This window comes from Lutzomyia longipalpis, chromosome 2, assembly GCF_024334085.1.
Source record: "Lutzomyia longipalpis isolate SR_M1_2022 chromosome 2, ASM2433408v1".
Taxonomy (NCBI): Eukaryota; Metazoa; Arthropoda; class Insecta; order Diptera; family Psychodidae; genus Lutzomyia; species Lutzomyia longipalpis.
Window position 1 is genome coordinate 28,512,897 of NC_074708.1, and position 26,820 is coordinate 28,539,716.

The 26,820-nt window shown below is 37.4% G+C and overlaps 10 protein-coding genes across 16 annotated transcripts in view; 4 read left to right on the top strand and 6 right to left on the bottom strand.

The window, feature by feature from the left end:
- Positions 1-5,560, bottom strand: part of LOC129789858 (serine/arginine repetitive matrix protein 1-like) — a 982,101-nt gene extending 976,541 nt beyond the window's left edge. Inside the window, exons 1-6 of one of the 6 annotated variants that reach the window (XM_055826943.1) lie at positions 5,420-5,560; positions 4,869-5,350; positions 3,657-4,804; positions 3,478-3,582; positions 2,019-2,251; positions 527-996 (exon numbers count right to left, since the gene is read on the bottom strand). In XM_055826943.1, the coding sequence (XP_055682918.1) occupies positions 991-996; positions 2,019-2,251; positions 3,478-3,582; positions 3,657-4,804; positions 4,869-5,350; positions 5,420-5,428 (1,983 nt within the window). In that variant the 5' untranslated portion in view covers positions 5,429-5,560 and the 3' untranslated portion in view covers positions 527-990. Of the gene's footprint in view, positions 1-462; positions 2,252-3,477; positions 3,583-3,656; positions 4,805-4,868; positions 5,351-5,419 lie in introns of all 6 variants that reach the window. The other 5 variants (XM_055826946.1, XM_055826945.1, XM_055826944.1 and 2 more) reach the window with 5 other exon arrangements.
- Positions 1-26,820, bottom strand: part of LOC129791241 (fatty acid synthase-like) — a 1,176,504-nt gene that overhangs the window by 646,448 nt on the left and 503,236 nt on the right. The gene's annotated exons all lie outside the window — the stretch shown is intronic.
- Positions 1-26,820, bottom strand: part of LOC129789856 (glutamine-dependent NAD(+) synthetase) — a 932,624-nt gene that overhangs the window by 646,448 nt on the left and 259,356 nt on the right. The gene's annotated exons all lie outside the window — the stretch shown is intronic.
- The window catches only part of LOC129789960 (pupal cuticle protein), a 1,201,887-nt gene that overhangs the window by 609,136 nt on the left and 565,931 nt on the right, over positions 1-26,820 (top strand). The gene's annotated exons all lie outside the window — the stretch shown is intronic.
- The window catches only part of LOC129789919 (keratin, type I cytoskeletal 9-like), a 480,279-nt gene that overhangs the window by 391,363 nt on the left and 62,096 nt on the right, over positions 1-26,820 (bottom strand). The window lies entirely within an intron of this gene.
- On the top strand, positions 5,609-7,464 carry LOC129789891 (methyltransferase-like protein 17, mitochondrial). The gene is made up of 3 exons (XM_055827010.1): positions 5,609-5,741; positions 5,795-6,730; positions 6,882-7,464. The coding sequence occupies exons 1-3, from the start codon at positions 5,697-5,699 to the stop codon at positions 7,383-7,385; spliced, it is 1,485 nt and encodes a 494-aa protein (XP_055682985.1). The 5' UTR covers positions 5,609-5,696; the 3' UTR covers positions 7,386-7,464.
- LOC129789895 (pyruvate dehydrogenase [acetyl-transferring]-phosphatase 1, mitochondrial) lies at positions 7,383-10,110 on the bottom strand. Its single transcript, XM_055827015.1, has 4 exons — positions 9,757-10,110; positions 9,500-9,688; positions 7,896-8,776; positions 7,383-7,757 (listed from the first exon to the last, which is right to left on the bottom strand). Exons 1-4 carry the CDS (start codon positions 9,862-9,864, stop codon positions 7,550-7,552), a joined length of 1,386 nt encoding a protein of 461 aa, XP_055682990.1. The 5' UTR covers positions 9,865-10,110; the 3' UTR covers positions 7,383-7,549.
- Positions 10,384-11,397, top strand: LOC129789949 (uncharacterized). The gene is made up of 2 exons (XM_055827083.1): positions 10,384-10,487; positions 10,559-11,397. Coding segments are annotated over exons 1-2 (675 nt in total). The 5' UTR covers positions 10,384-10,486; the 3' UTR covers positions 11,233-11,397.
- On the bottom strand, positions 11,656-22,784 carry LOC129789905 (L-dopachrome tautomerase yellow-f2). Its single transcript, XM_055827030.1, has 4 exons — positions 22,432-22,784; positions 16,643-16,782; positions 12,173-12,867; positions 11,656-12,076 (listed from the first exon to the last, which is right to left on the bottom strand). The coding sequence occupies exons 1-4, from the start codon at positions 22,641-22,643 to the stop codon at positions 11,822-11,824; spliced, it is 1,302 nt and encodes a 433-aa protein (XP_055683005.1). The 5' UTR covers positions 22,644-22,784; the 3' UTR covers positions 11,656-11,821.
- On the top strand, positions 18,137-20,121 carry LOC129789908 (lipase 3-like). The gene is made up of 4 exons (XM_055827032.1): positions 18,137-18,273; positions 18,684-18,734; positions 18,826-19,563; positions 19,637-20,121. The coding sequence occupies exons 1-4, from the start codon at positions 18,163-18,165 to the stop codon at positions 20,012-20,014; spliced, it is 1,278 nt and encodes a 425-aa protein (XP_055683007.1). The 5' UTR covers positions 18,137-18,162; the 3' UTR covers positions 20,015-20,121.

Here is a 26,820-nt window from a genome sequence, read left to right on the forward strand (position 1 = left end):
AAAATCCAAAATTACGCAGCAAATCGTATACAAATCGAAAATTCCAGCTAGAAATCAACAGAAACTAAATCTTAGAGGTCTAAAAGAGCGCACAAGATCTAAACCTTAATTCCAATCGAAAAGTAAGAGAGAAAGTCACGTTAATATATTATTTTCGAAATAGTACCTCAGACGCAACCCTAAGAAATCGAAAAACCAAAGACATATTTCAACATATTAAAACCTTTCCAAACCTAAATTTTTTTTATTATTTGTTTTCTTAAACAACTTGAAAAGTCCTGAAATAGTCCAAAAGATTTAAAATTCTGCGAAAGAACAAACCTCCAGTTCCATTTACAAGAAGACAATCGAAACAACTCAAAATCCTCCTTTTCGAAATATCAAAGACTCACCCTGAAAATTCGGAACCACCCAAGACACATTCCAACTTTTTAAAACCTTTTCAAACACCCAGTAAAAGACATTTTTCTACTATTTTTTTTTTCATTTATTACAATTTTTTAGCTGTTTAAAATTTTCTTTAAACCATTCTTTTTTGCAAACTTTTTTTTTTGCTCAAAATCCCACAATTATTTTTTTTTTTTACAAAATATAGTGATTTTACTAACAATGAGAAATTACGATGTGTCCTGCAGTTGCATCTGTTGGTGAAATCTGTTGTGGGGTGATGTCCATTGGACCCTTTTTGCGGGAGGGGGGATGAGGAGGCTTCTTCATGGGGCTGACGGGATGTTCATGCTGCTGGCGACAAGCCGGAGGTTGGCATCATCTTCCCTCATTTTGTTGCTCCCTTGAAGGATTAGCTGAATTTCCGTAGTAGTCAGTTGTTTTTGCATTGAGAATTCCGGAGATCGGAGCAGGAAGGAATCTCTCCATGCTGGGGGATTCAGCAGATGTGTGCAGATTGTGGATGTTTTGATGATTGAGAAAGAAAATCAACGCCGCATCCTGACCATCGTGTGGCGTTTGAATGATTTTTGTGATCTTTCTCTAAACCTATCAGATGATCCAAGAAGAATAAAAATCAATTTCCTCCGGCCGTCACAATTTGCGAGTTTCAACAGCTCGCTCCTCATCCAACTTTCTCTCTCTCTTCAAAGCACTTCCCCCTTTTTTTTATCAACTACATTGATTACTTCCATCTTTTTGTGTGTTATAAAACAACTTAACATCTAAAGTGGTTACAACTTATTTTCTACTAATAATTTGTTTGATTATTCCTGTTGTTGAATGCCCTTTAATTCCGGACAAGTTGAAATTCTTCTTTTGCCTTCAAACTTTCGATGAAATTTTCAAAGATTTTTGAGATTTTCTTCAAGACATTTTCCCTTCTATTCGGTTATTTCAACTTATTCAGAACCATAAGGTTACATTTTCATCTGCAGATTAAATTTCTTTGCATTGTGAACAATAAAAACTAATATTTCTGTGTTAAGTACAAAGTGTTATACATTTTGTTCTTTAAGAAAAGTTTTTTTAAAAAAAAAGTTGAGATTTTTTGGCATTTTTTTCATGCCACAAACAATTCCTTTCACAGCCATAAAATACTAAAAAATTGTGTTTTTAGAAGTATAAAAAGAGTCTTTATACAGTGTTTTTTATATTAAATAAATTTGTTTTATCACAGAATTTTCAATTTAAAGCATTATTTCTTATTTTTCTCACAACATCAAATCTCCTTCATTTTTTTTCCATTGTACAATTAAGAAAAATTATTTTTCTCATTGAAACACAACAAAGAAAATCTCCCCTCTTCAACCACCTTATTTTATCACCCCCTTCATATATTTTCCCAACAAAGAAGAGGACTCAGAAGAAATAAAAATCTCTCCAACGAGTGAAAAAGTGAGAAAAAGAAAGCAAAAAAGGTGTTGAGGCAGGAAATGGGGGAGGATGAGAGTAATTCTGTGTGTGTGAGGAGAGAGGATTTTTTTTTCGGTCCCCCTTTTGATGATTAAACAGCTCTGCTTATGGGAAACTAATAGAGAAAGAATCATTAGGCAATATTTCATTGGTACCTTCTCAGACGTCTTCCAGGACTTCTTGAGGTTCGCCAAGTTGCCGCTTTTGAGGGATTTCGACGACGACGTCAGCACACTGGACAGGGACGACGACGACGATGGCTCTCCATTTGGCGTTGCATACCCACCAAGACGCAAATGAATGGACTTCTTCACCTTCCCCTCAACACTGCTACCACCAACACTCGACGATGTCTGCCCATTCGTGACACCTTCTGCTTCTCCCTTTTCTACGCACACCAAATGAAGAGAAATGAGAAGATCTCTGAATATTCTACCCCAAAATATCCCCAGACTAATTGACTAAAGAAGTTAAAAAATAATTCTAAGAGATGGATGAGAACTTAAAAGAAAAATCTTCAAGACTAAGGGGTATTTATCTTCCAAATATTTAAATTTTCTTGGCAAATCATCCCAAGATTCGCGAATCGATAATCCGAATATTTTCTTTAGATAAACATTCTTTAACTAAATAACCGAATGACTTTTTCGGCTTGAATTAAACATTTCGGACTTGAATTTACTATTTTTCAGATTTTTACTTCCTAATTTGAACCTCTTTATGATTAAGGAATGTTTATCTGCTGAATATTTTGATGTTTTTTTAGTAATTCATCTGAATATTATCGAAGTTCCGAAGATTTACATTCAAACAATCACCCATAATTCAAGACAAAACAACAAACTAAGAAGCTATGTATCCAACGTCAAGGAATGACAGATGATTAGTCTAAAGTTAAAAACTATGATTAATTTATAGCTTTCATAAAAGTTGTTTCAAAAGCTGACCAAAAACTATTTATATAAAATCCATAATTTGCATTTTTTGAAGCTAGTTTATACCTAGAATTAGGTTCATTGAGCTAAAAAAGTATCAAAATCAGTCCATAATCTTTTAAAGTGTAAAGTCAAGTCTCTTTTAAAATTTTTTACTCTTCGTTTTTATTTTTAGTTTGGGCAATAAAATCGTGAAGCTTCTAAACCTGACTTAAACCTTGTGAGCTCTCTAAAGCCTAAATAAAATTCTGAATAAAGTCTTCATAATTATTAAGAAGACTTAACAATTATTCTTTAAAATCAAAGAATGAATAAATGTAAAGATAGAACAAAAATTTTTATAACTGTTTGAATTGATTAGTTATTAAAAGTTCGTTAAGACTCAAATAAGTTTAAAAAAAAAAGTGCATATTTTTTTTTTGAAAATTCTAACAGAATATTAAAATAAAATAAAAAAGAATAATAAAATAAGAATAATAAAATAAAATAGAAGTAGATAATAGATAAATAAATAATAGATTATAGATAAATAAAATAGAAATAGAATAAACAGAATAATAAAATAAAAAAATATTGATCTCTAAAAAAATCAATTAATAAAGAAACTTTCAAAGCTTCCTTAACTTAAAGTTTATCAATAAAAAAAGAGAAAAAAAAAACAAAGAATATTCTCGCTTACCTTTAGTTTCCTTGAAGCTTATAGGCTTCTTAATCTGGATGATTTTTCTCTTGTCCGCATCTTTGGACGAGCCTTTCTCATTACCACCATCCGCTGGAGCAGGTTCTGTACCCAAAAGAATAATTTTAGAACGTCTCTCAGAAGCTCCCAAATCCAAAGAGAAAAAAAAGCTTCCTTACCTGCCTGCTGCCTCTTTGAATCATTCACAATAACAGCCTGAAAAGTTGACTTGAACATCTTCATATTTGACTCTCCGTGCCCTTTGCTGCTGCTGCCTCCGACCTTTGTCCTGGAATCCTTTTCAGCCTCCTTGGACTTCCCACTGTCTCGTGGGCGCTGACTACGACGATCACGATCACGTTTCCGACGACTACGGCTGTATTCGCGTGAATTCCTCTCGCGCCCTCTCCTATCTCGTGATGCACCACTCCCCACATTTGACAATGCCGGAAGATCCTTCAGTTCCGTCAGTGTGGCCACAGGTTCTGTCACCAGCTTCGAAAATGACACCGTTGCCTGAGCAGGACGTTCACTTTTGCTGCTGCTCGACTTGAAGCGTCCCTCATTCTCAGATTCTGACTCATCTGATGCAAATAAATCAATCCCATCGGCAGCATCTTCCTCCCCATCGCTACTCTGTGCTTCCTCGTCATTTTTCTCCTTCTCCGGTGAAACAGATCTGCGTTTCTTCTCCTCTTGTGGCTTATCCGGAGGATTTTCTGTGACTTCCCGTTCGGTCTTTCGCTTCTCCGGAAGGTCTTCCGGTTTCTTTTCCTGCCCTTTGGGCTCCATTGGAGGAGTATGGGATGCCTTTTCGGGGCTACGTGTCCGGGAACGTCTCCTTGGCCGCGGGGAAGGTCTTTTGTCATCTTTTGTATCCCGCGGTGGATTCCGGGGGCGTCTGTCGTTCTGCCCTCGGGGTTTTCTCTCAGGAGAACGCCTTCTTGGGGGTGGTGGACCATCTCTGGGCCGTCTGGGCTTTCGCACGGGAGACTTTGCTCGTTTTGGTGACTGTGAACGATGTCTGGTAACGCGTACGGGGCTCCGGGAGGGTTGTTTCCTCCGCACTGGAGGACTAATGCGCGGGGATTGCCGACGAGATCGTGGTGGCCGTGGGGAGGCATTGCGACTTCGTGGTGCAAATCTGGGTGAAGGACGTCGCACAAGGGGTGACCGAGAGCGAGTTCTACGTCGCGGGGGAGGTGGAGAGCGTGTCAGGGAGCGCTCCCGGCGTGGTGGGGAACGTGAATAGAAACGCTTTGGCGATGGGGGTGATCTATGGCGATACACGGGCGATGGAACTCTTTCCGGAGACGGGGTACGTGATCTAAGGGAGTGTCCGGAAGTCATTTCAAGGTCATTTTGGGGGGAAAACACTGAATTTAGCTTACCTAGAATGTACCCTGGAGTGATATTCTGGCGATGGTGGCTCCCAAGGAGCTGCCAGAGCTGATTTATACGGTGGCGGGGATACACTTGGGGACTTATCTCCCTTCCTTCGTCGTAAGATTGAGGTGTTTTGCAACACAAATGCAGCACTCCGTGGTGACAGCTGAACATCCGTAGGAGCCCCAGGAGCAACATACGGTGGCACATAGGGCGGTGGATTCACTTCACTCGGACTCTGCCACTGCCCATTTGTTGCAGCAGGTGCCCCAAAAACAAAATCCAATCTCTCAGGGACGGGAAAGGGTGCTCCCGGAAGTGCCTCTGCGTACATTTCCTCCTCATAGCGTGGCTTGTGATGCGTTGCTGCTGATTCCAACACCTGAATGGGATTCGATGCGGGCTTACGATTGGGATTAAGTGTTTGGAGGGCGGCCAGGCGGAGAGACTCCAAATCGTCATCATCGTCGTAGGATGGTGACATTCTCTGTGAATTTTCAAACACATTTTTCATGCACTTTCCACGCACTTTTCCCGGAAATTCCACCAAACTCACCCTCCTCATGACTCAGAAAACACACTGCACGGTAAAAATGTAAAAAATATGTACAATTTCTGGGTGAAAATACTCAATGAAAATTTTCTTTGCAAGGAAAACACCCACAGAGAAGCCAAAACTTGCAGATGGCGACACTTTCACTCAGCAACCTCACATAACCTCAAACTTTTTCACGGCGAATTCAAACTAACCTCAAAATCCACAAGAGCTAAACATAACCTCAAAGAGAATCAAAACAAGATTTCATGGATGTGTTTTCTTTTGCATTTTCACAATGAAATTCCCAATTACACCGATTTTCCTACATCGCATTGCAAAGGTAAGACTTTGAGGTGTTTATTAAATGCAAAATTAACATAAATCTCCTTGTAGTTTGCCACAAAAGTCTCCGTGGAGTTGGAGCAAAATGTGGCGAAGGCTCTGGAGAAAGTTGAATATAAACCCCGGAAGCATCCTGGTGTGGTGAAGGTGAAGACAATTCCTATGCCAGAATTCCTGGAGGAAACTATTCCCAAAGTAATTGGGGATTACCCACTGGGTGCCATTTGTCGTGATGCAGAAGCTTTGGATAGGTATCTGTGGAGTAGACATCCCCCACCAACGGTCGAGGAAGTCAAGAAGAAGCAGGAAAGATTCCGTGAACTCCTGATTGAGAAGCATAAAATTAATTTTGCTGAAATGAGTGAAAAGGAGAGGCACGACGCTAATAATAAATTGTACAATAAAGTCCAGGCGCGACTCAAGAAGGAAGTCTATGCGTGGAAGAACATGCAGTATGATACCTACACGAGTCTGCAGTACCTCCTGGGCAGGAGTCCTGGAGAATATGCAGCAATGTACAGGATTCTCACGGAGATTCGCGATAGGGATCCTTCTTTCACACCAAGGAGTTATTTTGACTTTGGCTCGGGCGTTGGGAGCGCTCTGTGGGCCACAATAGGTATCTGGCCAAAGGGGGGAATCTTTGAGTACTTCATGGTGGACGCTTCGGCGGAAATGAATGATCTGGCTGAGCAAATTCTACGACGTGGGAATCACGACAAGGAACCAATGATTAGGAATTTCTTCTTCCGGCAATTCCTCCCGGCCAGTACGACAAACACCTACGATCTCGTCGTGTGTGCCTATACGCTGTTTGAGCTGCCCTCGAAGGATGCCAGGTTGAAGACAATCAAGACTCTCTGGGCTAAATGCGAAAACTATTTGATTCTCGTTGAAAGGGGTACCCGGGTGGGCTTCCATCTCATCACTGAAGCCAGGAATTTCCTTCTGAAGATTGACCCGGAAAACTGCCACGTCCACTCGCCGGTGAGACTCCTTTTCCGTATTTTATTTTCCAATTTTGACAACAGAGTTGATGATATTTCCTTAAAATTTTAATAGATTTTCGATAAAGATTAAAGGAAGTTTCTCAATTCATCAAAAATAAATAAATTTAATGATTTCCTCATCATTTCAGTGTCCTCATGATACAACCTGCCCACGACTAGCAGATCCTGACAAGACTCCCTGCAATTTCGAGGCTAAATACGAAAATCTCCAAGCCTTCCACAAAGATCGCTACAAGACAGAAACATTCAGTTACGTTGTGTTGCACAAAAAGCCACGAGATCCCTCCCGGACTGAGGATTCCTGGCCTCGGATCGTGCGTCCTGTTCTTGTACGATCAAAGCATTCAATCTGCCGCATGTGCACGAAGGAAGGGCGTCTGCAGGAGATTATCTTCACGGCTGCAAAACACGGAAAGCAGGTCTACCAATGCGCTAGAAAAAGCAATCTAGGTGACAGACTTCCCATCAACATTATCAATCCGGAGCCAGAAGAAGTTGAAAATGGTCTTTCTCCGCATTTTGAGGATGAAGAAACGATTTCAGAAAAACTTCCAGAAGATCCTGAAAATCAAGAAAAATTCCCGGAAGTCACACAAGTTCCGGAATTGCCAAAAGATCCATCTTTGAGGTAAGATCTGCAGTCAAATCACTTTCTTTTATTATTATTTCCCTTCTTAAGGCGTAGCGCAAATAAATACAACACAAAATGTAGTCCCAAAAAGAAGCTAAAAGTCCTATGTACAGATTATTTAGTGACTGGTACAGCTATAAAGCCCACACGCACACATCCTCGCGTTTACAGGAGAGTGCTCTGGAGGTACTCGGAGTCAAAGTAGACCACAGTGACGGTTATATCGTCCCGGAAGAGACGCACCACATCCGGTGGCAGCGATAGAATGTGCGAAATCTTTGAGTGTTCAATCCCATAGTCCGTACCCCCAAGGGCGTTCCTAATCAAATGAGTGGCAGAGTTCTTATCCATTGGTTTCTTTGGTATTCCCGTCCTGAAAAAGATTTTTGTTCAGTAGGAATCACTTGAGTTTGCACAATCTGCTAAATAACGCCACTCGAGTGCACTTGAAGAGTCTCTCAAGAGTACTCAGAGTACAGATAAAAGCTGCGGAGATTGGAGCTGAACTTACTTTCTATGCGCCAGCATCTGTGACAGTTCACCCAAACGGATGTCCCGATTGGGTAATTCGAGTGGCTGAAGAAAAGTCTTTCCGTTCATGTGTTCACCCACAAGTCTTACAACCTGAAGGGGTGTCAGGCAGTCCCACAGTCCATCCGTGGCGAGCACGAGGAACTTATCGCGTGGCTCCAGGCGGTGATACTTAATCTCCGGCTGTGCTGTCAGGTATGGCGGTGTGTGGTAGTGCGGAGGTACAGCAGCCTCCCCATACTGCGGAGCTGCCACTTTCTCCAGCGTATCTCGTGGCCATTTGTACCGGAAATCTCCGAGGGCTCGCAATGGTGCCAACTGCCCCAAGAGACGATCCACCCGGATAACCGTATCCCTCTCATTGGGTGGATGCTGTGCGAGGATTCGTCGCACCTCACCCACATTCTGAGCATTGTGTTCCGTTGTGAGCTTCCTAGCTGTCCATTGACCCGTTGTGTCATTCATGGACCCCAGGACAGCTCCACAATCCCCAACACCAGCAACGTGAAGGTGACAACCATCAACGTGTGCCACACAGGCTACAGCTCCACTCATGGCAACAGCAAGTGTCCTCACACTGGTGTTCTCAATTGCCTCCCGACTCATATCCCCATCCAGACGCAACACAGCCTGCTCCATAACTTGCTCTACGGAGGTACTGCCCTTGCGCCTCAGCAAATCCCCGGCGAATTTGCTGAAACTCTCCTCGTAGATGTCACGAATTTCCGGAACAAACTCCAAACGATCATTGTGGCATTGGAGGAAAGAGAAACTCTTGGCATTGTCATCCAAAAGGCGTCTCAGATCTGTTGGATTGATCAAACTAGCAGCAATGTAGCGCAGAATTCTCTTCGAGGAGACCTGAATATTATTTGTTAGAGGAAATTGAGGATTTCATTCAGGTAGGTGCTTCAGAATACATATTGTTTAGAATTAGGGATTCTACCAAAGCTTTCGACCCAACAAAAACGTATTAACTGTTAGTAACGAAAAGTACAGAATTTCATAAAACTTTGTCTTTTTAGACACAAAATTCTTGATTTTGTTCTAAAAATGCCAATGATTTAATCTAGAAAAAAACTTATTTGACAGTTTGAAAGGATCAGGGTATCTTCATCAGGTGCCTGATTGAAGGAAAAATTTTTAATTTCAAAAATTTCTAATCAAAGAAATGAATCAAATAGCCTTTGAAGTAGATTTATTTATGACAAAAAACTAAATTTAAAGAAATTTCTAAGAAGTAGGTCTTTAAACAGTCCTTAGAAAGAAAAGGAAAACAATATATAAGTCGAAAGCCTTGGAAAAGTACAAAAAAAATGCTTCAAGAAAAGTCATCAAATGAAGATTCCAATGGAAGCTGTGGTTTCAGATCTCTAATCTTTCTTATCAAGCTTTTTTTTTTAAATACTTTTTTCAACAAAAAAAAATTATCAAAAAAATTATTTTAAGTTCAGTGACTAAAAAAGCTCTCAAAGATGAATTTATTCCTCCCACTCATAGGAAATTCCAATGGCACGTGGTTTTCAGCTTCAATATCTTATCTAAAATCTCTTATCTAGGGAATTTGCAAATCGCAGCAATTACCTGTGCGCAAGCAGAGCCCCCATGTCCGTCGAAGACACCAACAAGGAGTCCTGAGGTGTAGAGGCAATTTGCTTCAGTCCTTGCATCCTCCATGGGGCTATTGGAGGCCAGCTGGTTGGAGTCAAAGTATCGAACGGAGCCACCGGAAAAGTCCTTCGTGAATTCATTGGCCCGGAGAATTTGATTGACCTGCAAAGTGATAAGAAGGAATGATGATTAAATCTCATGAAATCTCACCCTGTGGCAGTTGTCAGTACATCATGAGGTGAGAGTTTGGGTATCTCTGAGCGGTACTTCCGCATGTGGGCTAGGAGGCTCCTATCCACGGCCCCCAGGCGCCGCATTTTGCGCACAAAGGTCGCCATGGGCCGGCAAGAATCACTCGCGATTTGCAAAAGTTCACCGCGACGGAACTTTCTCGCGCAAAAACTTCGTTAATTAGTGGATGACAAGCAGAAATCTCACATTCTCTCGCCAGGAGGGATCACGGAGGAGGTGCGAATTGCGAAGAAGAAACTTTATTTACGTTTTTATCTATTTTTATTTACGTTTTGCGTTTTGCGCGATGTGTCAACTTTTTCGGGGTTGCAAAAACTCATCGAGTAATCGATGAAATGTATTGAGCGGGAAAATACGCGGGAATTTTGAATGGGAAAGTTCGTTGAACGATTTTCAGATTCATTATTTTCTTTTCTAATTGGGAAATTCTTATTCTCGATTGTTTTTTTTTTTTAATGAAAAACTTGCAAAGAATTGTTTACAAGAATATTCTTTCTTTGAATTTTGGATTTCATGGAACATGAAGAAAAATTAAATTCCGTCTAAAATGAATTGAAGAGAATTTTATCAAAAAAAAAATTAATCTAAGAACGGGATTTATTGGCTTTTGGTGGAGGACAAAGTTCGAATTGAGATTCACAGGAATGTGCAGTTCATCCCAATCCGTCTCCAGAGCTTCATCGTTTTTTTCCTAACGCATCAAATGCAAGTAAATTTTGTGAAAAATCACTTCAAAAAGTTCCCTAAAAACTAAATTTTCTTTCAAAATTCTTCTCGCAGTGTTCTTAGACAAGAGGCACAAGTCGAAGCTCCCGAAGGAACTGCAGGATCTGAATGATTTGGAGAAGAAGCCCAGGCAGGACGACGTAGCTGCAACACTCAATCCGGAAGTTGATCCATTGTCTAACATCAAGGAGCTGAGTAGCTACATTGAGCAGCTCGATCATCCACCACTGAAGCTCCCGATTGAGAAGATCCCCAATTATCCTGAAGCTCTTGACGACGATCTCAGCAATTTGCGCGTACCGTCTCCACCTATTTTGGGAGCTGCAGACATCCAGAAGGTTGAGAATAAATCAATGGATCCGGAAGCAGCGGGAATGGCGTGTTCGTCAAACTACAGGCAAGCCATGCAGGCCTACAATAGGGGCTTATTGGATCGCACACGGATGAACACACAGACTGAAGTGGAGCTTTTTGGGCAGTTTGTCGTGAAGATGTTGCGCAAAATGAATGAACCATCACGCTTCGCAACCATGTCCAAGATGTCCAGCATTTTGTTTGAGAATATTCTCAGCTCCGGCTTTGCGAACACTGAGGGCAATGGAGGTAATGGAGGGAATGGGGGCAATGGAGGCACAAATGGAGCATCTGGAGTGAATGGAGACGGCGGAGACGGTGATGTTGCAATGTCAATGATTGATGCTCTGATCAGTAAGCATGAGTCCAATTAGCGCTACTTTTCCCGCCAAAAAATTGTTGCAATTGTGAGCTTTGTATGCATTTTGTTTAGCTTTGTTTTAGCTTTTTGTTTAATTATTATTTTTCATTGTTAAAAATCTTTATAAATTCACCTAGAAAGTCTCCACAATAAAAGGAATAGAGCTTTAATCATAAAATGAGTCTTTTTCATTGAATTTTTAGCGGAATTTTTGCTTCTTTGCTTTGATTTTTAACAAAGAACTTGTTTAGAATGCTTCTGCTCCTTCCGAGGGTATAAAGGTAAGTAATTGGGCTGAAATAATTAAATAAAGACGTCCCCGGAAGGATCAGGAAACTCAAAGAAAAGTTCTTTGTCTTCTTCCCAATTTTCTTTCAAGAACTTCTTTTTATTTCATTCTCCTCAAAATTGGAATTTTAACAAATCAAACTGGTCGTTTTTTATTAATTTTTAGTGACTGAATTTATTTGAAAACTTATTTTGTACATTTTAATTGTCTACAAATTGTAATCAATATGTCATCAATGCTGTCCAAAATGCCCATCGCGGGGAAATCTACTAAATGCTACAACATCATGCTTCACACGAATCTGCTGGGATTTTTAGGGATCACAAGGAGTTCCCTGGATGATTTGCTTGGTATTTGCCCGGAGGATCCGGAAGTTGTGCTGCTGGGGATCGAGTTGTTTGTAGATGAAGGCCGGCATACGATCAGAGAGTACCCAGAGTGTACCGCTGGGATCGACTTTGAGATCATTGGGGAAGACTAGTGCCTCTGAGTCTGAATCCACGAGTCCCTGATTATCAGGATTGAAGGGTTTATTGGTGTTCCAGCATCCAATAGCGTCCCTATTGACCTGCAGGACGAAGAGACAGAAAAGAGAAATTAATTCCATGAAATTAATTCAGGGATGAAGATTGAGGGGAGAAAGGATGATGATTGATGAGCTCACCTGGGTGTAGAAGATAACTTCAGTGCTGGGATCGTAGAATTCAGCTGTAGACTGGCTGTTTTGTCCACGATCTCCGAGGAGTTTGTACTCGTAGTAAGCATCAGAACCGGTGGAATAAGTTTCATTCTGGAGAACTTTGTTGGGCACAGCAAACTCCTTCGTGCTGGACAAGGCGTGGAAGTAGACAAGGCGACTGCCATCGGGCAGAGGCTTCCCAACGGCCATCCCGAAGACTCCATCAGTCCACTGGAAGTTCACTCCGGCAACATTGTAGTCACCCTGAAGGGGATCAAAGTGGAAGAAGTTGTGCTTTACGCGCCAGGATTTGTTATCCTTGAAGGAGTACACAAGGACGGCGTAAGCTCCAAGATCAGGAATGTAGGCAAAGCTATCCCCACACGCCGCCTTGTCTGCATCCACAATAACATTGGCGAAGAAGGAATCATCATCGATGCTCTCGCTGGGAATCTCATAGCGTCTCAGCAGGGTGTCAGTGTTGAGGTCAAAGATGAGGATGGCAGGAGGGGAGAATTGCTTGGGAGACCCGAGGATGTCCGCTAATCCTGTGTCCACAACCCACAGCCTGTCGCATTCATCAATACGAATTCTAAATGTGGAAATTATCGTCTCATTGCTGGCAGGATGGGACTCCACATCTTTGGGCAGAGAGGCAGCTGCCAAACGATCACGGGGAGCTGCGATAAATCATCAATTAGTATACCTCACAGGTAGGGACATTTAAATTATCTTGATATGCAGAATATTAAATTAAAATTGAATTAATCAAGCCTAATTAATCACACAACACTGTGAGCAAGTGGGACAAGAAAATCAACCTCCACCTTCAAACCTTCCCTCCTCTCAACCAACATTTTATCTTAATCTTGAAATCTAATCGCGAAGTCATCACTGAATTGCATGAGAAATTCCCCGGAGAACAAGAAACCCGTTAAAGAGGAAATTTCCTCTCGCAATTAAGACGTTCTTTGCCCTGGCCGTCACATGAGGAATTCCCACAAATCTCCTAAGATGATCTTCCAGCCGGTTTCCCTCACGTGCGTATCGAGATTATTTATAAGATCAGATATTTTAATTTATTGCCCACACGCCGTCTTGAACAACCTCCGCGAGCATTAAAGCGGTTTTCCCAGATGATTTGTTCTTAAAATAAAATAAAGAATGATAGGTAGGATGATAGAAAATGTAATAAATCGCAAAAAATGCGATTTGTGGAAGGAGGAGATTGATTAATATATTTACTTTTATTTTTTTTAGAGGTTTTAGGCTTGATCAGCTTTATCAGTGTGGAAAGAATGGAAGAAAAAGTATGTACATTAAAAAAATTAAGAGCAAAACGTGTTTGGAAAATTTTACATGCGCGGGGGAAATACTTAGGAGCTTGTTTCGGCGCTTTTTTTTGTTAGCAATATTTGTAACATAAAAACATGTTTGGAGATTTTGTAATTATATTTTTTTTTCTTGTTTGAAAAAAAAATATATTTGTTAAAATAATAAATTAGTAAAATATGTTTGGAAAGATATAAGGAAAATATTAAGATGAAAAATCATTTACAGTCGTGTCTGCGAGGTAGGACCGTCGTCAAAAAAACTTCTCCGCGGTAAAACGGCTTCAGAATAAGGAAAGCCTCCAGAGTGGGACGATTCGTACTATTGGAAAGGCAAGATACTAATTGTACCACTCTGGAGGCAAATTTCCTTATTCTGAAGCCGTTTTACCGCGGAGAAGTTTCTTTGACGACGGTCCTACTACGCAGACACGACTGTACTTAATTACTAAAAGAAGCTGTTCTAAACTAAAAGAATATTTAGTTACAATACAATAAAATATTTATGCAGCTTTTTAATCAAATTTTTAAGAATAAAAAATGTTTAGATTCTTTCCAAAATAACGTCTGAAATCCTTAATTCGTAAATCATCTTCAAACTTACTGATAAATTTGTTCTTTTTTCACTCATTTGAAGGTTTGAATATATTTTCAGAAAATAAATATGATAAATATATGTACTAAAATAATAAAATTTAATTTCATTGAAATATAATATTGTTACGAAATTGCCGAAATCCCTCGCGAAAATCATTTTTTTTACAATTTCCATAATTTTTCAACTAATAAGAATTAATTTGACTCGCTGGCAATATCCGCCAATTTTTGAGAAGCCAGCGAGCAAATATCCTGCCAACGAGTGAGAGAGATGAAAGATGCGTCACTCCGTGTCCAAAAGAGAGACACCCTACAGTGACGCAGACGGAAACTTCCAGACAACGAGAGGGAGTGAAATAGAAGAAGGATCGCCGTGTGCCGCAGTGCCTATATAAGCGGTGCACGCAAGCGATCTGCACGCATTCTGCGGTGCGCCGCCAGCGAGAAAGGACCTCCAAGGACCCACCTCAAGAGCTCTCAACGAGGGACAAAGCAGCTGCACAGCAAAGTCTCCCCGAATTGGGTCGAACAAGAAATCATCCCCAGCACAGCAAAGTCTCCCCGAATTGGGTCGAGCAAGAAATCATCCCCAGCACAGCAAAGTCTCCCCGAATTGGGTCGAGCAAGAAATCATCCCCAGCACAGCAAAGTCTCCCCGAAATCGGGTCGAGCAAGAACATCGTAGAAATCAACACAGATCATCAAGAGACGCCCGCATCGCTAGAGCGCCTTGAGAACATCGCTTGTACACCAGCAGGACGAAGCCCGCATCGCTTGAGCTCCCTTCTGGGCATTTTCTACAGATCATCAAGAGACGCCCGCGTGGCTAGAGCGCCTTGACTTCAACATCTGCACACCATCAAGAGACGCCCGCATCGCTAGAGCGCCTTGACTTCAACATCTGCACACCATCAAGAGACGCCCGCATCGCTAGAGCGCCTTGACTTCAACATCTGCACACCATCAAGAGACGCCCGCATCGCTAGAGCGCCTTGACATCAAGATCTGCACACCATCATCTTTGCTACAGAACATCAAGAGACGCCCGCATCGCTAGAGCGCCTTGACATCAACATCTGCACACCATCATCTTTGCTACAGAACATCAAGAGACGCCCGCATCGCTAGAGCGCCTTGAGAACATCATCTTCACATCATCACGAAAGCTGCCCCATCGTTTGAGTCTCCAGAGGAAATTGAGCGCACATCTACGCAGCAAGAGGATCATCCTGCGCCGTCGCAGAGAACAACAGCGAAATATCAGAGCACGAAGCTCATCCTGTACAACACATAAATTGAAGCCTGAAATAAATCTGATCATTTGAGTTAGACCGAAGTCTTTTCCTTCCGGCTACCTCTCTGAGTCTCATCGTCTCACATTTTCGTCAGGGTGAATCGTACGGCACAAAAACTCCCGCCGTAACAATATTCAATTACAAAGATAAGATCGTAATAACAAAACGTAATGAAAATTCAATATTTATCTGAATGGAATCATATATCCATTACCTATTATTTTCAATTTTAAAACGAAATAAAATTTTTAAATTTTTAAATTAAATTGCAGTTTTTATTCTAATTTTTTTCTGAACACGGAAATATCAATTTGCTAATTATTGTTTTTTTTAAGTAATTTAATTAAATTATCTCATTTCTTAAGCCACAAAAAGCCTTATTATTCACTAGAAGTTAAAAATAAAGGACAGTACTGCGAGACACTGCTCTTATTTTGACTGAAAGAAACCTTTAGCAAGTAGAGGAGCTTGGTATTACTAATTTCTTTCAGAATTTATTCTGTTAAATCTGAATAACAACTAATTTTTTAAACTATAAATTTTAATTTTAAAATCTATTTCAATTATTTCAACGTCTTATTTTTTTTAATTCATCCTCGAAAATGTATCAGATGAATTAAAAAAAAACTTTTGGAGTTAAGGTTGTTTCAGGTTGTTAAATGAGCTGACTTCTCTACGTAATAACTAGTGTAGACTTTATTATTTAAATATACTCGGAATTTTTTTGTCTTATTTATTCTTGCTATTTGTTGTCAACTTTATTTAGAATTCCAGTCAATCATTGTTTTGTTCTTTCCCACTTTTTTCTGGGTTTTCCCATTATGCCAAATTATTTTGCAAATATGAGCTTTTACCAAAATTATCTGGAAATTAATCTAGTTATTTGTGTTTTCCCCTAAACTTGCTGAACTATTTGCTTTAGGAATTTTCTTTAATCATTCTTTTCTTGTTCTAACAAAATTTGCCAACTCAAATAAATCATATTTTGTCAATTTTTTTAAACATAAGAAAAGAAATACTTGAAGCGAAATAATGGAATTAGCGCAAGCTGACATGGAAGACTTTATTATAAAACCTCTCTTTGCTTTTCCCTTTCTTTCGCGTGCATAAATTGCAAAAGTCTCTCGTAGCGAAGGTCCCCCACACTGAGTGCGGAAGACCGGGCTTGCATGTCTGTCAATATATGGTAAAGTTTAAATGCTAAAAATGAAAGAGAAGCTTTTGAGACTCACGCCCTTCGGTGGTGGCTGAAGGTTCATGATCAACAGGTAGTGTATTTGCAGCCCAATTTGGGTATGGACGCAATTTCCCGGAACTCACGCCGCTGTTCAGGTCGATGTAGTTGAGCGAAGATGCCACACCATCCTTCCATCTGGTATTCCGCGCAAAACAGACAGCCAACAGAGGAGACGCAAAAAAAAGAACATAAAGAACAGAAATTATTTCTTTAAAAAATAAATAAAAATCTTCAAAGAACTTTCACCGCAAAATGCAAATATGATGAAAAAATTTTATTTGCTCTAAACATTAATTAAATTTCCCGAATTTTGTCTAAAACTAAATTTCCAGAAAATCTCTCTCTGTAGGGTAATTTAATGATTCCGCAACAAGGCATTAAATATGCGTATCATGCAGCAAAATAAAATCATCAAAAGCACCTTTCCGGCGCTTTGTGGTGAATTTTTTCGCGCGCAAAAGGTCGCGTTCCTCTCATTTTGGGCATTCTGTTGATTTTTATTTTTACTTTGAAAAAAAAAAGCCCCGCGAACGTGTAATTGATAATTCCAATAGTGACCACTAGAATTGACAAACTTTCCATTGTGCAACGCTCAATTAACTTTTTGTGCGAAAAATTGTTTATTTCCAATGCACGAGAGGAGCATCAAATTACGCCGTGTGAGCCATGGCATAATTTTTTCAATTTAACCGATATTCCCATTGTGGTTTGCGTTATTGTAATAAAAGCTGAAATATATTTTTTTTTTAGTTTCTGTGACACCCACAGAGTTAAATGGCGCTGATTTTGCGAAATAATAAGCAGGAGATGCGATGAAAATGCCGTTTAAAATTTACCTAAAACTAGTCTCGAATATAATTAATTGATTTATGAATGACATGAGATCACATGGAAATAATCGTGGAGTTTTCATGGATTCTCCTCAGAAATGTCCTATGGATATTTTCCACTTTTTTCTTTATTTCTCTGGAGATGATTGATTTTTTTCTGTGTAGCTTTCTTTTCATACCTTTATGTTGGATTTTGAACTGGATTTCACAATTTTTGATCTCAATAAATTATGTTAAAAGAAATGAAATAAATAGGAAAAATTCCACTGGAGAAAGGAAGAAATTCTCCAGAGCTTTATCATCTTTCTCATCAAATGGAATATTTCAGATTTTTTTTCTTAATGAACCTAATAAAATGAGAAGCCCTCGAAAGACATAAAAAATGTAATAAAGACTCTTTATTGGATATATCCCAACACATTTCAGTGTGAGGCTACAGTCTTGTGAATTTATTTGCCAAGTGAAGAGAAAAAAACATTTTAATATTATGAGATAGCGAAATTGCGATTGAAAAAAAATTATCTTGTTGAGACAAATGTTCTTGGTACGAAATTTAAAGAAGAAAAAATAAACACCTCCGTAATTAAATATTATCTCTCTCGGTTTGATGATATTTTGGAAGAGCTTAAAAAGCTCTGAAAGATCATTTAATAGAGCACTAGTTTTGTGGAAGTGTAAAAGTAAGATGGGGCGTTTCTTTTTTGTGATCTTTACAACATTTGTGATTTTTGCTGATAAGACTTTGCTGGTTATTGGCGAAGATGTTGTAGACACCGTGGATGCTGAATCTCTTACGGTTTGTATAATTTTCCACGAGATCTCTTATTTAATTTGTGATTAAGTGTCCTGTTAAGTGTATGATTTTCTTTTAATTTATTATTTTGTGACGTTTAATAAATTCTTTTTTATTGAGTTTGAAAATTTATCAACAGATTCGAATTTCAAATGATAAAATTCTGACTGAAATTAATTGTAATAAAACCTTTCAGAAGTTTTTTTGAAATATGAAAAAATATTTTAATTTAGATGATTTTTTTTAGAAAGTTTCCTCTTTCATTTTTCTCTAGAACCTTTTTCTTCTAATTTAATGAAGAATATTATTTTCTGAGCTTTTCTAAAAAGCTCTATTTAGTAAAAATGTATTTTCACATTATATGTTGAAAAGAATGTCCTTAGAAATCATTAAATAAATATTAATTTCTGCAGGATTCTCTAGTTGATGGCCAAACTGGAGATTTGCTTCATTTTCCCAATGTGGTAAGTTCTTTGTTTTGTACTAAAATGAAGACTTGAAAAGCAAGAAGAAATTGAAGACCGGGAACGAAAATTCATTACGCTTCTCTTCAAGATTGAAATGATTCAGGAGAATGGTTACCCAGTTGAAAGCCATGAGGTTCAAACTGAAGATGGCTACCTCCTAACCATGCACCGTATTCCGTATGGAAAGGCCCCTGGTGCTGGACCTGGACCCAATAAACCAGCCATTCTTCTTCATCATGGACTTCTTCTTTCCTCCGCAAGCTTCGTTGTGTTGGGACCTGAAAAGTCCCTGGCCTACCTACTTGCAGACAGAGGCTACGATGTTTGGATGGGGAATGCAAGAGGGAATACCTGGTCTAGGAAACACATCAAATGGGATCCTGATAATCCTCTAACTCGTGGACAATTCTGGAATTTCAGTTGGCACGAAATTGGATTTTATGATCTTCCAGCATTAATTGATTACATTTTTCTAAAAACTGGCCAGACGAAGCTTCACTACGTTGGACACTCTCAAGGAGCCACCGCTGTACTCGTCCTACTCTCCCTAAAACCCCAATACAACGATGTTATGAAATCAGTGCATCTTCTATCTGCTGTTTCCTTCATGTCTCATACCCAGAGTCCCCTATTGATTGCTCTTTCTCCTACGGCGAATGTTGTGGATTTAGCTACAACGGTTGTAGGGAATTTTGAATTTGCTCCGAGTGATCTTTTCTGGCAATTGGGAGGGAAACTTGCCTGCATGGATGCCTCACCAATTCAGGAATTATGTGCTCAAACTATCTTTCTTATTGCAGGCTATGATTCTGAGCAGTTCAACAGAGTAAAAAATTTCAAATCAAAACTTTTTAAAATGAAATCAGAATTATATTAAATGAATTTTCCCACTTTCACAGACCATTCTTCCAACGATCTTTGCCAATACACCTGCAGGAGCTTCCAGCAAACAACTCATTCACTATGCACAAGAAGTTAATTCCGGACGTTTCTGCCAGTACGATCATGGACTCATTGAAAATCTGATGAAATATAATTCTATTTCACCTCCTGAATATCCCCTTGACAAGATCACGACAAAAATATCCGTTCATCACAGTGATAACGATTGGATTGCTGCTCCTGAAGATGTTAAGATTTTACTGTCTAAACTACCGAATGTAGAAGCTTTTCATGTTTCTTTGGAAAAGTTTACTCATGTGGACTTTATTTGGGCAATTGATGTTAAAGAATTACTCTACAATTTGCTTATTGAGCAAATTGTAAATGCTAATTAACCCAAGTCAATGAAAAATTGTTCTATGGATGACTGGATAAAGGACATTATGCACTGTAAGTTCATATGTGAAATAAATGCATTAAATACTTTTGATGTTACTCAAAATTTGAAAAGAAATTTAAGTTTTTGAAGTCAATATGTCAATATGAAAGTAAAAAGTGTGAGAAACCATTATTATTTTCAAATAAAAAGTAATAAAAAATTGGAGAACAGCAAGAAAGATAAAATAAAATCCGGAAAACCACCTCAAAAGTTTGATCATTATTTAACACTTAATTCTCCTTAATTTTCTCGTTAATTTTTTTTGTTAAACTACGTCCACAAAAAATTTAATAACCAATTAAATTTTATTGTATACCCCTTCCCCTATACATCGTGCATAACGTCCTTTTTGTTGGTATCAATGAAATTGAGTTTTTTTTAGATAAATATCCACCTGTAGTCCTGTAGCACATGCTTCATTAAAACTTTAATTTTAATGTTTAATTTGAAGTCTTATAAAATATTTACACGAGACAATTAAAATTAATGACAATTAATACTTTTTTTTAAAAAAAAATTCCAGAAGTTTCATCACGATGGACAAAAAGCAGTTAATTTTCAACATAAAACGTTTAGCCTAATAAAATCTTATACCAGAAGTGAAAAGTTCATTCTTCTTTACAAAAAATGCATTTTCTTACGTTTGTTTACAGTTAATTAAAGTAAAATGAAATATTTAACTCTTTCAGGCAAAATGAAATAGAAATAGTTTTTAAAACTAATTTAAAACTTTAATAAGATATTTTTTGGTTAAAATGCCGACATTAAAATTTTTTTTCTTCGTTCATTCTGATCCCTTTTCTGACCCGATTATCAAAATCTATACAACAATATAGTCTCATCGGTCCTTAAGGTGTTAAGGTCTATTTAAAAAATATCATAAAGAAATTGGAAGGAGTCCAGTTGTGAGCATTATAAAGAATAAATCCCTTTTAATTTTAATTATCTTCCAAAACAACATCATGTTATTTTTAATTGAGATTTTTTTCTTGCAAAAATTAAAAATTGACACGATGATTACAATTATTAAAAGAGTATTAAAACTATATATTTTTAAGCACAACGACATTTTCATTGCTTTTTTCCATTCATTTTTTTTTTTGTGGTAAAATCTGTGAAATATTTCATTAAATAACTTTGATTCATTTTTCCGACAGTATTTTGCATTTTTTTTTTTGCAATTTCCCTTTACAGGAAAATACCATTGGCTAATTGAAAAATTTGTATGTGGCATGAAATTAAAATAATGACGTTAAAAATATTCGTGGTCAATTTATCTGGCGTTTTTTTTTGCATTCACCTGCACCGCCCCGGAAATCCGAATTGAAACTTAATTAAAAAGGGCGCAATATATTCGTGTGTACGTCCCAATTATTCTCGCTTAAAAAATCATCGTATACATAATTTTTGTTGAGCTTAAATATTCCCGCATGATCGACTATTTGAGGCACCTGATTATGCCTCATGCATGGTGTTTATGTGGAAAATGATCATTGGCTCTTCGGAACATGAAGTACTTGATGGTTCGGTTGAAATGCGAAGGTCAATGCGATATGTTTCTTGAGGCTAAATCAAAAATCTTATGTAATTTATTCCCACTTGCGGCGCTTCTACTTCACTGCTTCAAGATGGAAAAATTGTATTTTCTTCAATTTATTTTCAAAGAGAAAAATTAAATGAAGAAAGTTTTCATGGAGAGACTGGAGAGAAGATTTTTTCTTTGAGGAATTTTCCATCAATTTTACGCGCTTCTTTGTGAGCTCAATTGGCACGTGAACATAATTTTTCACCTGGTGGGAGAACGTGCAAAATCTAATGACTTCACTTTATTAGAAATGCTAAATTTTTCATTGCAAACAAATCGATTTCCAGAGAATTGCATTGAAAACTCTTAGCACGAGGTAGCACAATAAAAGTGATTTATTGGTTAAATAATTTCAAAATCAATAAATTCATTAATAAACTGCAGTTCATTTGAAACTAATAATACCCATTTAATAAATTTATCTAATTGAAATTATTTAAAATCTAAATTTTAATAATTTTTTTTTGATTTATCTTCTCTCCTTTTTTTGCCATAAATTTTCTTTTTCAAAATCTTCAGAGCCTTTCTCTCGCAGGCTAAACAAACGTGAGAAGAAGTTTAAAGCTTCAATGAATATTAATATTCTTCATCCGGTCTGGACTTATGTTTTATGTGATTTATAGCACACGTTTATGCCACAAGAACACGCGGAATTTAATTACATTTGCTAATTTAAAACAAACACGAAACATAAATTCCTCATTATATTCTATCACTTTCAAAATATTTAAATTTGCAATTAAATATTCTTATCTTTCCCTTCTCTGTGTCTCACAGATTGTACTCACCGCGGTACGGTGATGAAGAGTTTATTGCGCCAGACATCGAGTCCCAGGGGTAGATTGTTGGCTCCTTTGTAGTCCTTTGCAATGACACCGTCTGGCCACTCGTACTCCACTTCCTTCCACCTGAAGACCTCCTCGAGTCTTGTCCCATTAATCTGTCCAACAGAACAGATTGTGAAGACTGCGAGGATCGCACACAGCTTCCAACACTTCATTTTCTTTTTATAAAAATCAATTAAATATTTTTGCTAAAGAGAAGAAACTTCCGACCAAAGCACTTTGAAGAAGAGAGACTGTGAAGCGGCCGTTCTGGTCAAGGCGAGCGATGGTTTTGTCATCGATGTTGAGCTTCCAGAGCTGCAAGAGCTTCCACTTCTGCTGCCGTGGGAATGGCGTGGTGGGGTGAGCCAGGTGCCGATCGGGTCGGATTCGCAAATCAGACCGGTTGTCGGTGGATCTTGCACAATTCCGTGCCATCTCTTCGCGCCTCAGACCAAGGTAATCACTCAAATGAGCCGCGGAGACGTGTAAATTATATAAATCAATATACCGGGCTTTTTGGGTCTCACGGGCGCATTTTTGAAGAGACCCCAAGGCAAGGGATGGATTGTTTACGCTTGCTATTTATGACGCGTAGACAATAGGATTCTTCAAGTGTCTTGCAGAATTTATAAAATCTTAGCAAAAAAGGTTTTAAATTAAGGAAAATTAAAGGAATTTACAGGTAAGAAAGTCATGTAAAAGCTTCAGAAAAAGCTCACAAAGTAATTTGAGTAAAGCTTTACAGGTTCAGGAAAATTTCCGCTCTAGAACTTTTCTCAGACTTCTACTATCTTTTGGAGCTTTACATTCATTTTTAATAAACTATTAGTCCCAACCTCTTCTATTCTTAAAAATTGCTTTTAAGCTTCACAAATTCCCTGAAGGAGTTTATTCCTATAAATACGGGAAAACCCCTTATTCAAGGAAATAATCGAAACACACGTGTAACCTTCTTGAGAATTGAAAAAGAATAAGAAATCGCAAAAGAAACTTTCTATTTTTTTAACTTGCATCACTTGGGAAAATCCAACAAAGTTTTTCTCAAAATTACAAACAATAATAACGTCACAATTGTGCTTTTAACTCATTTTCTGACGTTCATCGCATTTATTGTATAACAAAGGGGAAAATAATTAATTATTTTTCATTCAGAGGAAACATTTTTACAAGGAATTGAAAGTCCTAATCGGTTATGGAGATGGCAGCGATGAGCTAAAAACTAAAAACTGAATAAAGCATAAAAGCTATATAAAAAGAAGCAGAATAGTGACGTCATATTTTGCATTTTTGATAAATTTTTGTCGGACTTTCTCAACTGATTTTAGTGGATAAATGGAAAGTTTCTTTGGTCGTTTTTCTATTCGTTTTGATTCTCTACAAAATCAGGTTAACTCCTTTCCTGTCTTAGAGCTTTTATCTTATCAGAATTTATTAAGCTTTTCCTCAACCTTTGTTTCACTTAATTAGCCCCGGTCGCCTCTATTCGTAAAAAAATACCTTTAAGTTGATTAAATCTCTTTGAAAATTCATTAATTTTCTTAAAAATCTCTAACGTAAAAAAACTAATAAATTACTTAAAATAAGAATGAGAAATTAAACCAAATGAATCACTAACTAGTAAGCAACGGTATTTTCATCACGTGTAGAAAACCCAACTATGGCGTCAGAGTATTCTGTAAACGAGATAAATGTTGCTGAGATATTTCTTCTTCTTCGCCCAAAGAAGATACCGCTGGGAGTGAACCCCGCAAAAGAGGTGTGTGAGGTTTAAGTGTGAAAAGGTCAAAAAACCCATTGAGTGCGACACAACGGATGGAAATCAAGCTCTGAGAATGGAAATTTCCTCGGCGAAAAGATCAATATTGCAAAATATTTTACGCTCTGCAATTGACACCAAAAATACTTTGCAAGATGCGCGGGAACATTTTGGTAAAAGGTAAAGTATAGGTACTCACATACGCTCAAGTTTAGGATGGCAAGGTGAGAAGGTAAATGAAGAATTTAGAAGTGACTTTTCGACAACTTGATGAGCTTTAACGGCAGCGGAAAGTTTATCACGTTTACGGGGGGAATTTCATGTGACGTTGGCAATTCTGTTCGGAAGAATAGCAAAAATTTGCATGACAAAAATGTCTTTTTTTGCGAATTTATTCTCATTCCTTCGTTTTTATTTTTTTTTTCATCAGATTTCAATAACATAACATTCTGGTTTTACCCACCTTACCAACTAAATTTTTCTTTCTTCTTCCACCTTTATAATGCTAAAAAGGATGTTTTAACATTTAGCAGTTTTGTTTTTTTTTTAGATAATTCATTCTTTTCTTTTCTTATATTTTCCTATTTTTATAATTCTATTTACAAGTCACTTTTTTTCATTTGTGAGGGTAAATGTCGAAAATACCATTTAAATTGTATATATATATTTAAATATAAAATGGCGGGAGACACAAAAATCTCCACAATTACATTAGAAATTCTATATATAATATTCTTTTCACTAATTTCATTTTTTACCTTTTCTTCTTTTTAGTTGTCAGTGAAGGAAAATTATTTTACAGACACATTTAATTAATTTCTTTCAACAAATTTCTTTTACTAAGATTTGAACATTATTTTCTTGTATAGATAACAGAGATGATTTGTTTGTCTCACATAAAGTTATATAAAACATTTAGTTAAAAATGAATGGATTCTGAATCATCATTGTAGGATAATTTAAAAAGTAGTTTATTAAGTACAGAATAGAAACATTTAGTAACTTTTAGTCAACCCTGTGTCTTAGCTCTTCAATTGGGGCAATATTTTGTATTTAAATTAAATTATTTTTAAGAATCAAAAACTTAATAAGATTTTGGGAAAATCTTTGGTCGAGATTCTGTCAAGAATCTTTTATTTTATTTTAATTTCAGAACTCTAAGATTTTGATATTCTGAGAAAAATTTTGCAAGATTTTGACAATTCGTTTTATTCTTTAGTCGTATAACAAAATGAGAAATACCTTTCAGAATCCTTTTAAGAACTTTCTAAAAGATTTTCGAAAAAATAAATCATGTTTTTCTTTTGTAGCACAAAAATTGATATAAATTGTCTGAATCTTCCAAAAACTTTCTAGAAAATAAAAGATTCTTGACAGAACCGATCCATAGAAATAATTTTAAAATTTTGGGGCCAAGTCTAGGAAAAATCTTTGCTTTTTTATAAAGTAGAAGTTGTTATAAGATTTTGACAGTTGATGTTTCAAATCGTTCTATTTTACGCTTTAAAAGAAAAAGTAACAGATCCATTTCCAAGAAATCTTAAAAAAGTTTATTAAAGATTCCAGAATTTTTTTTATTTTAAAATACGACAAAAGAAATAAAATGTCAAATTTTTTAAAAATATTTTACACAAAATACAAAAAACTTACAATTATCAAAATTGATTGAAAAGGATAGAATAACTTTTGACCGAATCTATTCCTTGACCTCTTTCTTTTACATACTCAAAATACTTTAGTCCGAATAAAACTTTCAAATTTAATCATTAAACCCGTAAAAATACCCAAAATAAAGTCTTTAATACTTAAAGTAAACGCATCTGCCCCCATTGAAGATATCTTCTCTTAAAATCTCTCAAGATTCTTCATTTGAAATGAAATCCTCTTTGTGATTCAGAATTCCTTCACAGCGATAACAATCAGAGTGATAACTTTACAAACTAATGAAATTTCAGGTGCATTAAAACACATAAAGGGATTTTCTTTTCTTGCTAAAAATGGTGCAAATATCTTCGCCATGGACACCAAGAAATATTTCTTCTAAATCGTGATAAATCAAAGACGTTCTCTTTCGCTTTTATTACTTAACACTATACGTTCGTCTTTCCCTTTGAACTTATGGCGATACACATCTCTTCCCCATGAAGGTGTTTTTTTTTCTACCACTTTTCAGTGCAATAAAATCTCATCTAGATTTTACTCCGCGAATATTCTAAGGATTTCGTGAGAAATAATTTAAAAAGAAAAGAAGAAATCTCTGCAAAGACACAAAGAATTGAATTTCTTTTCACAGCTTTTGATGGAATTTTGTGGAATTTACGGGATGCGGGGGGTGGGGAATTTCCATATAGAGCGCACGATGAACTCGCATGTCTTAAATTTATTTATATTTATATGACACTAAATGAGCCTTAATGGTGTGTGCAGAATAAATTAGCGCAGGTGCAAAGTGATGCAAAAATTTCGCATCAATGTGCATGGAAAATTGTGCGAACGATGGGGGATGATGGATAAATTACGATGAAATGCAATTAAGGTGCACTCAAACGATAACTGTGCGGATGATGGCCATTGGAAATTCTAATGCATTCTAT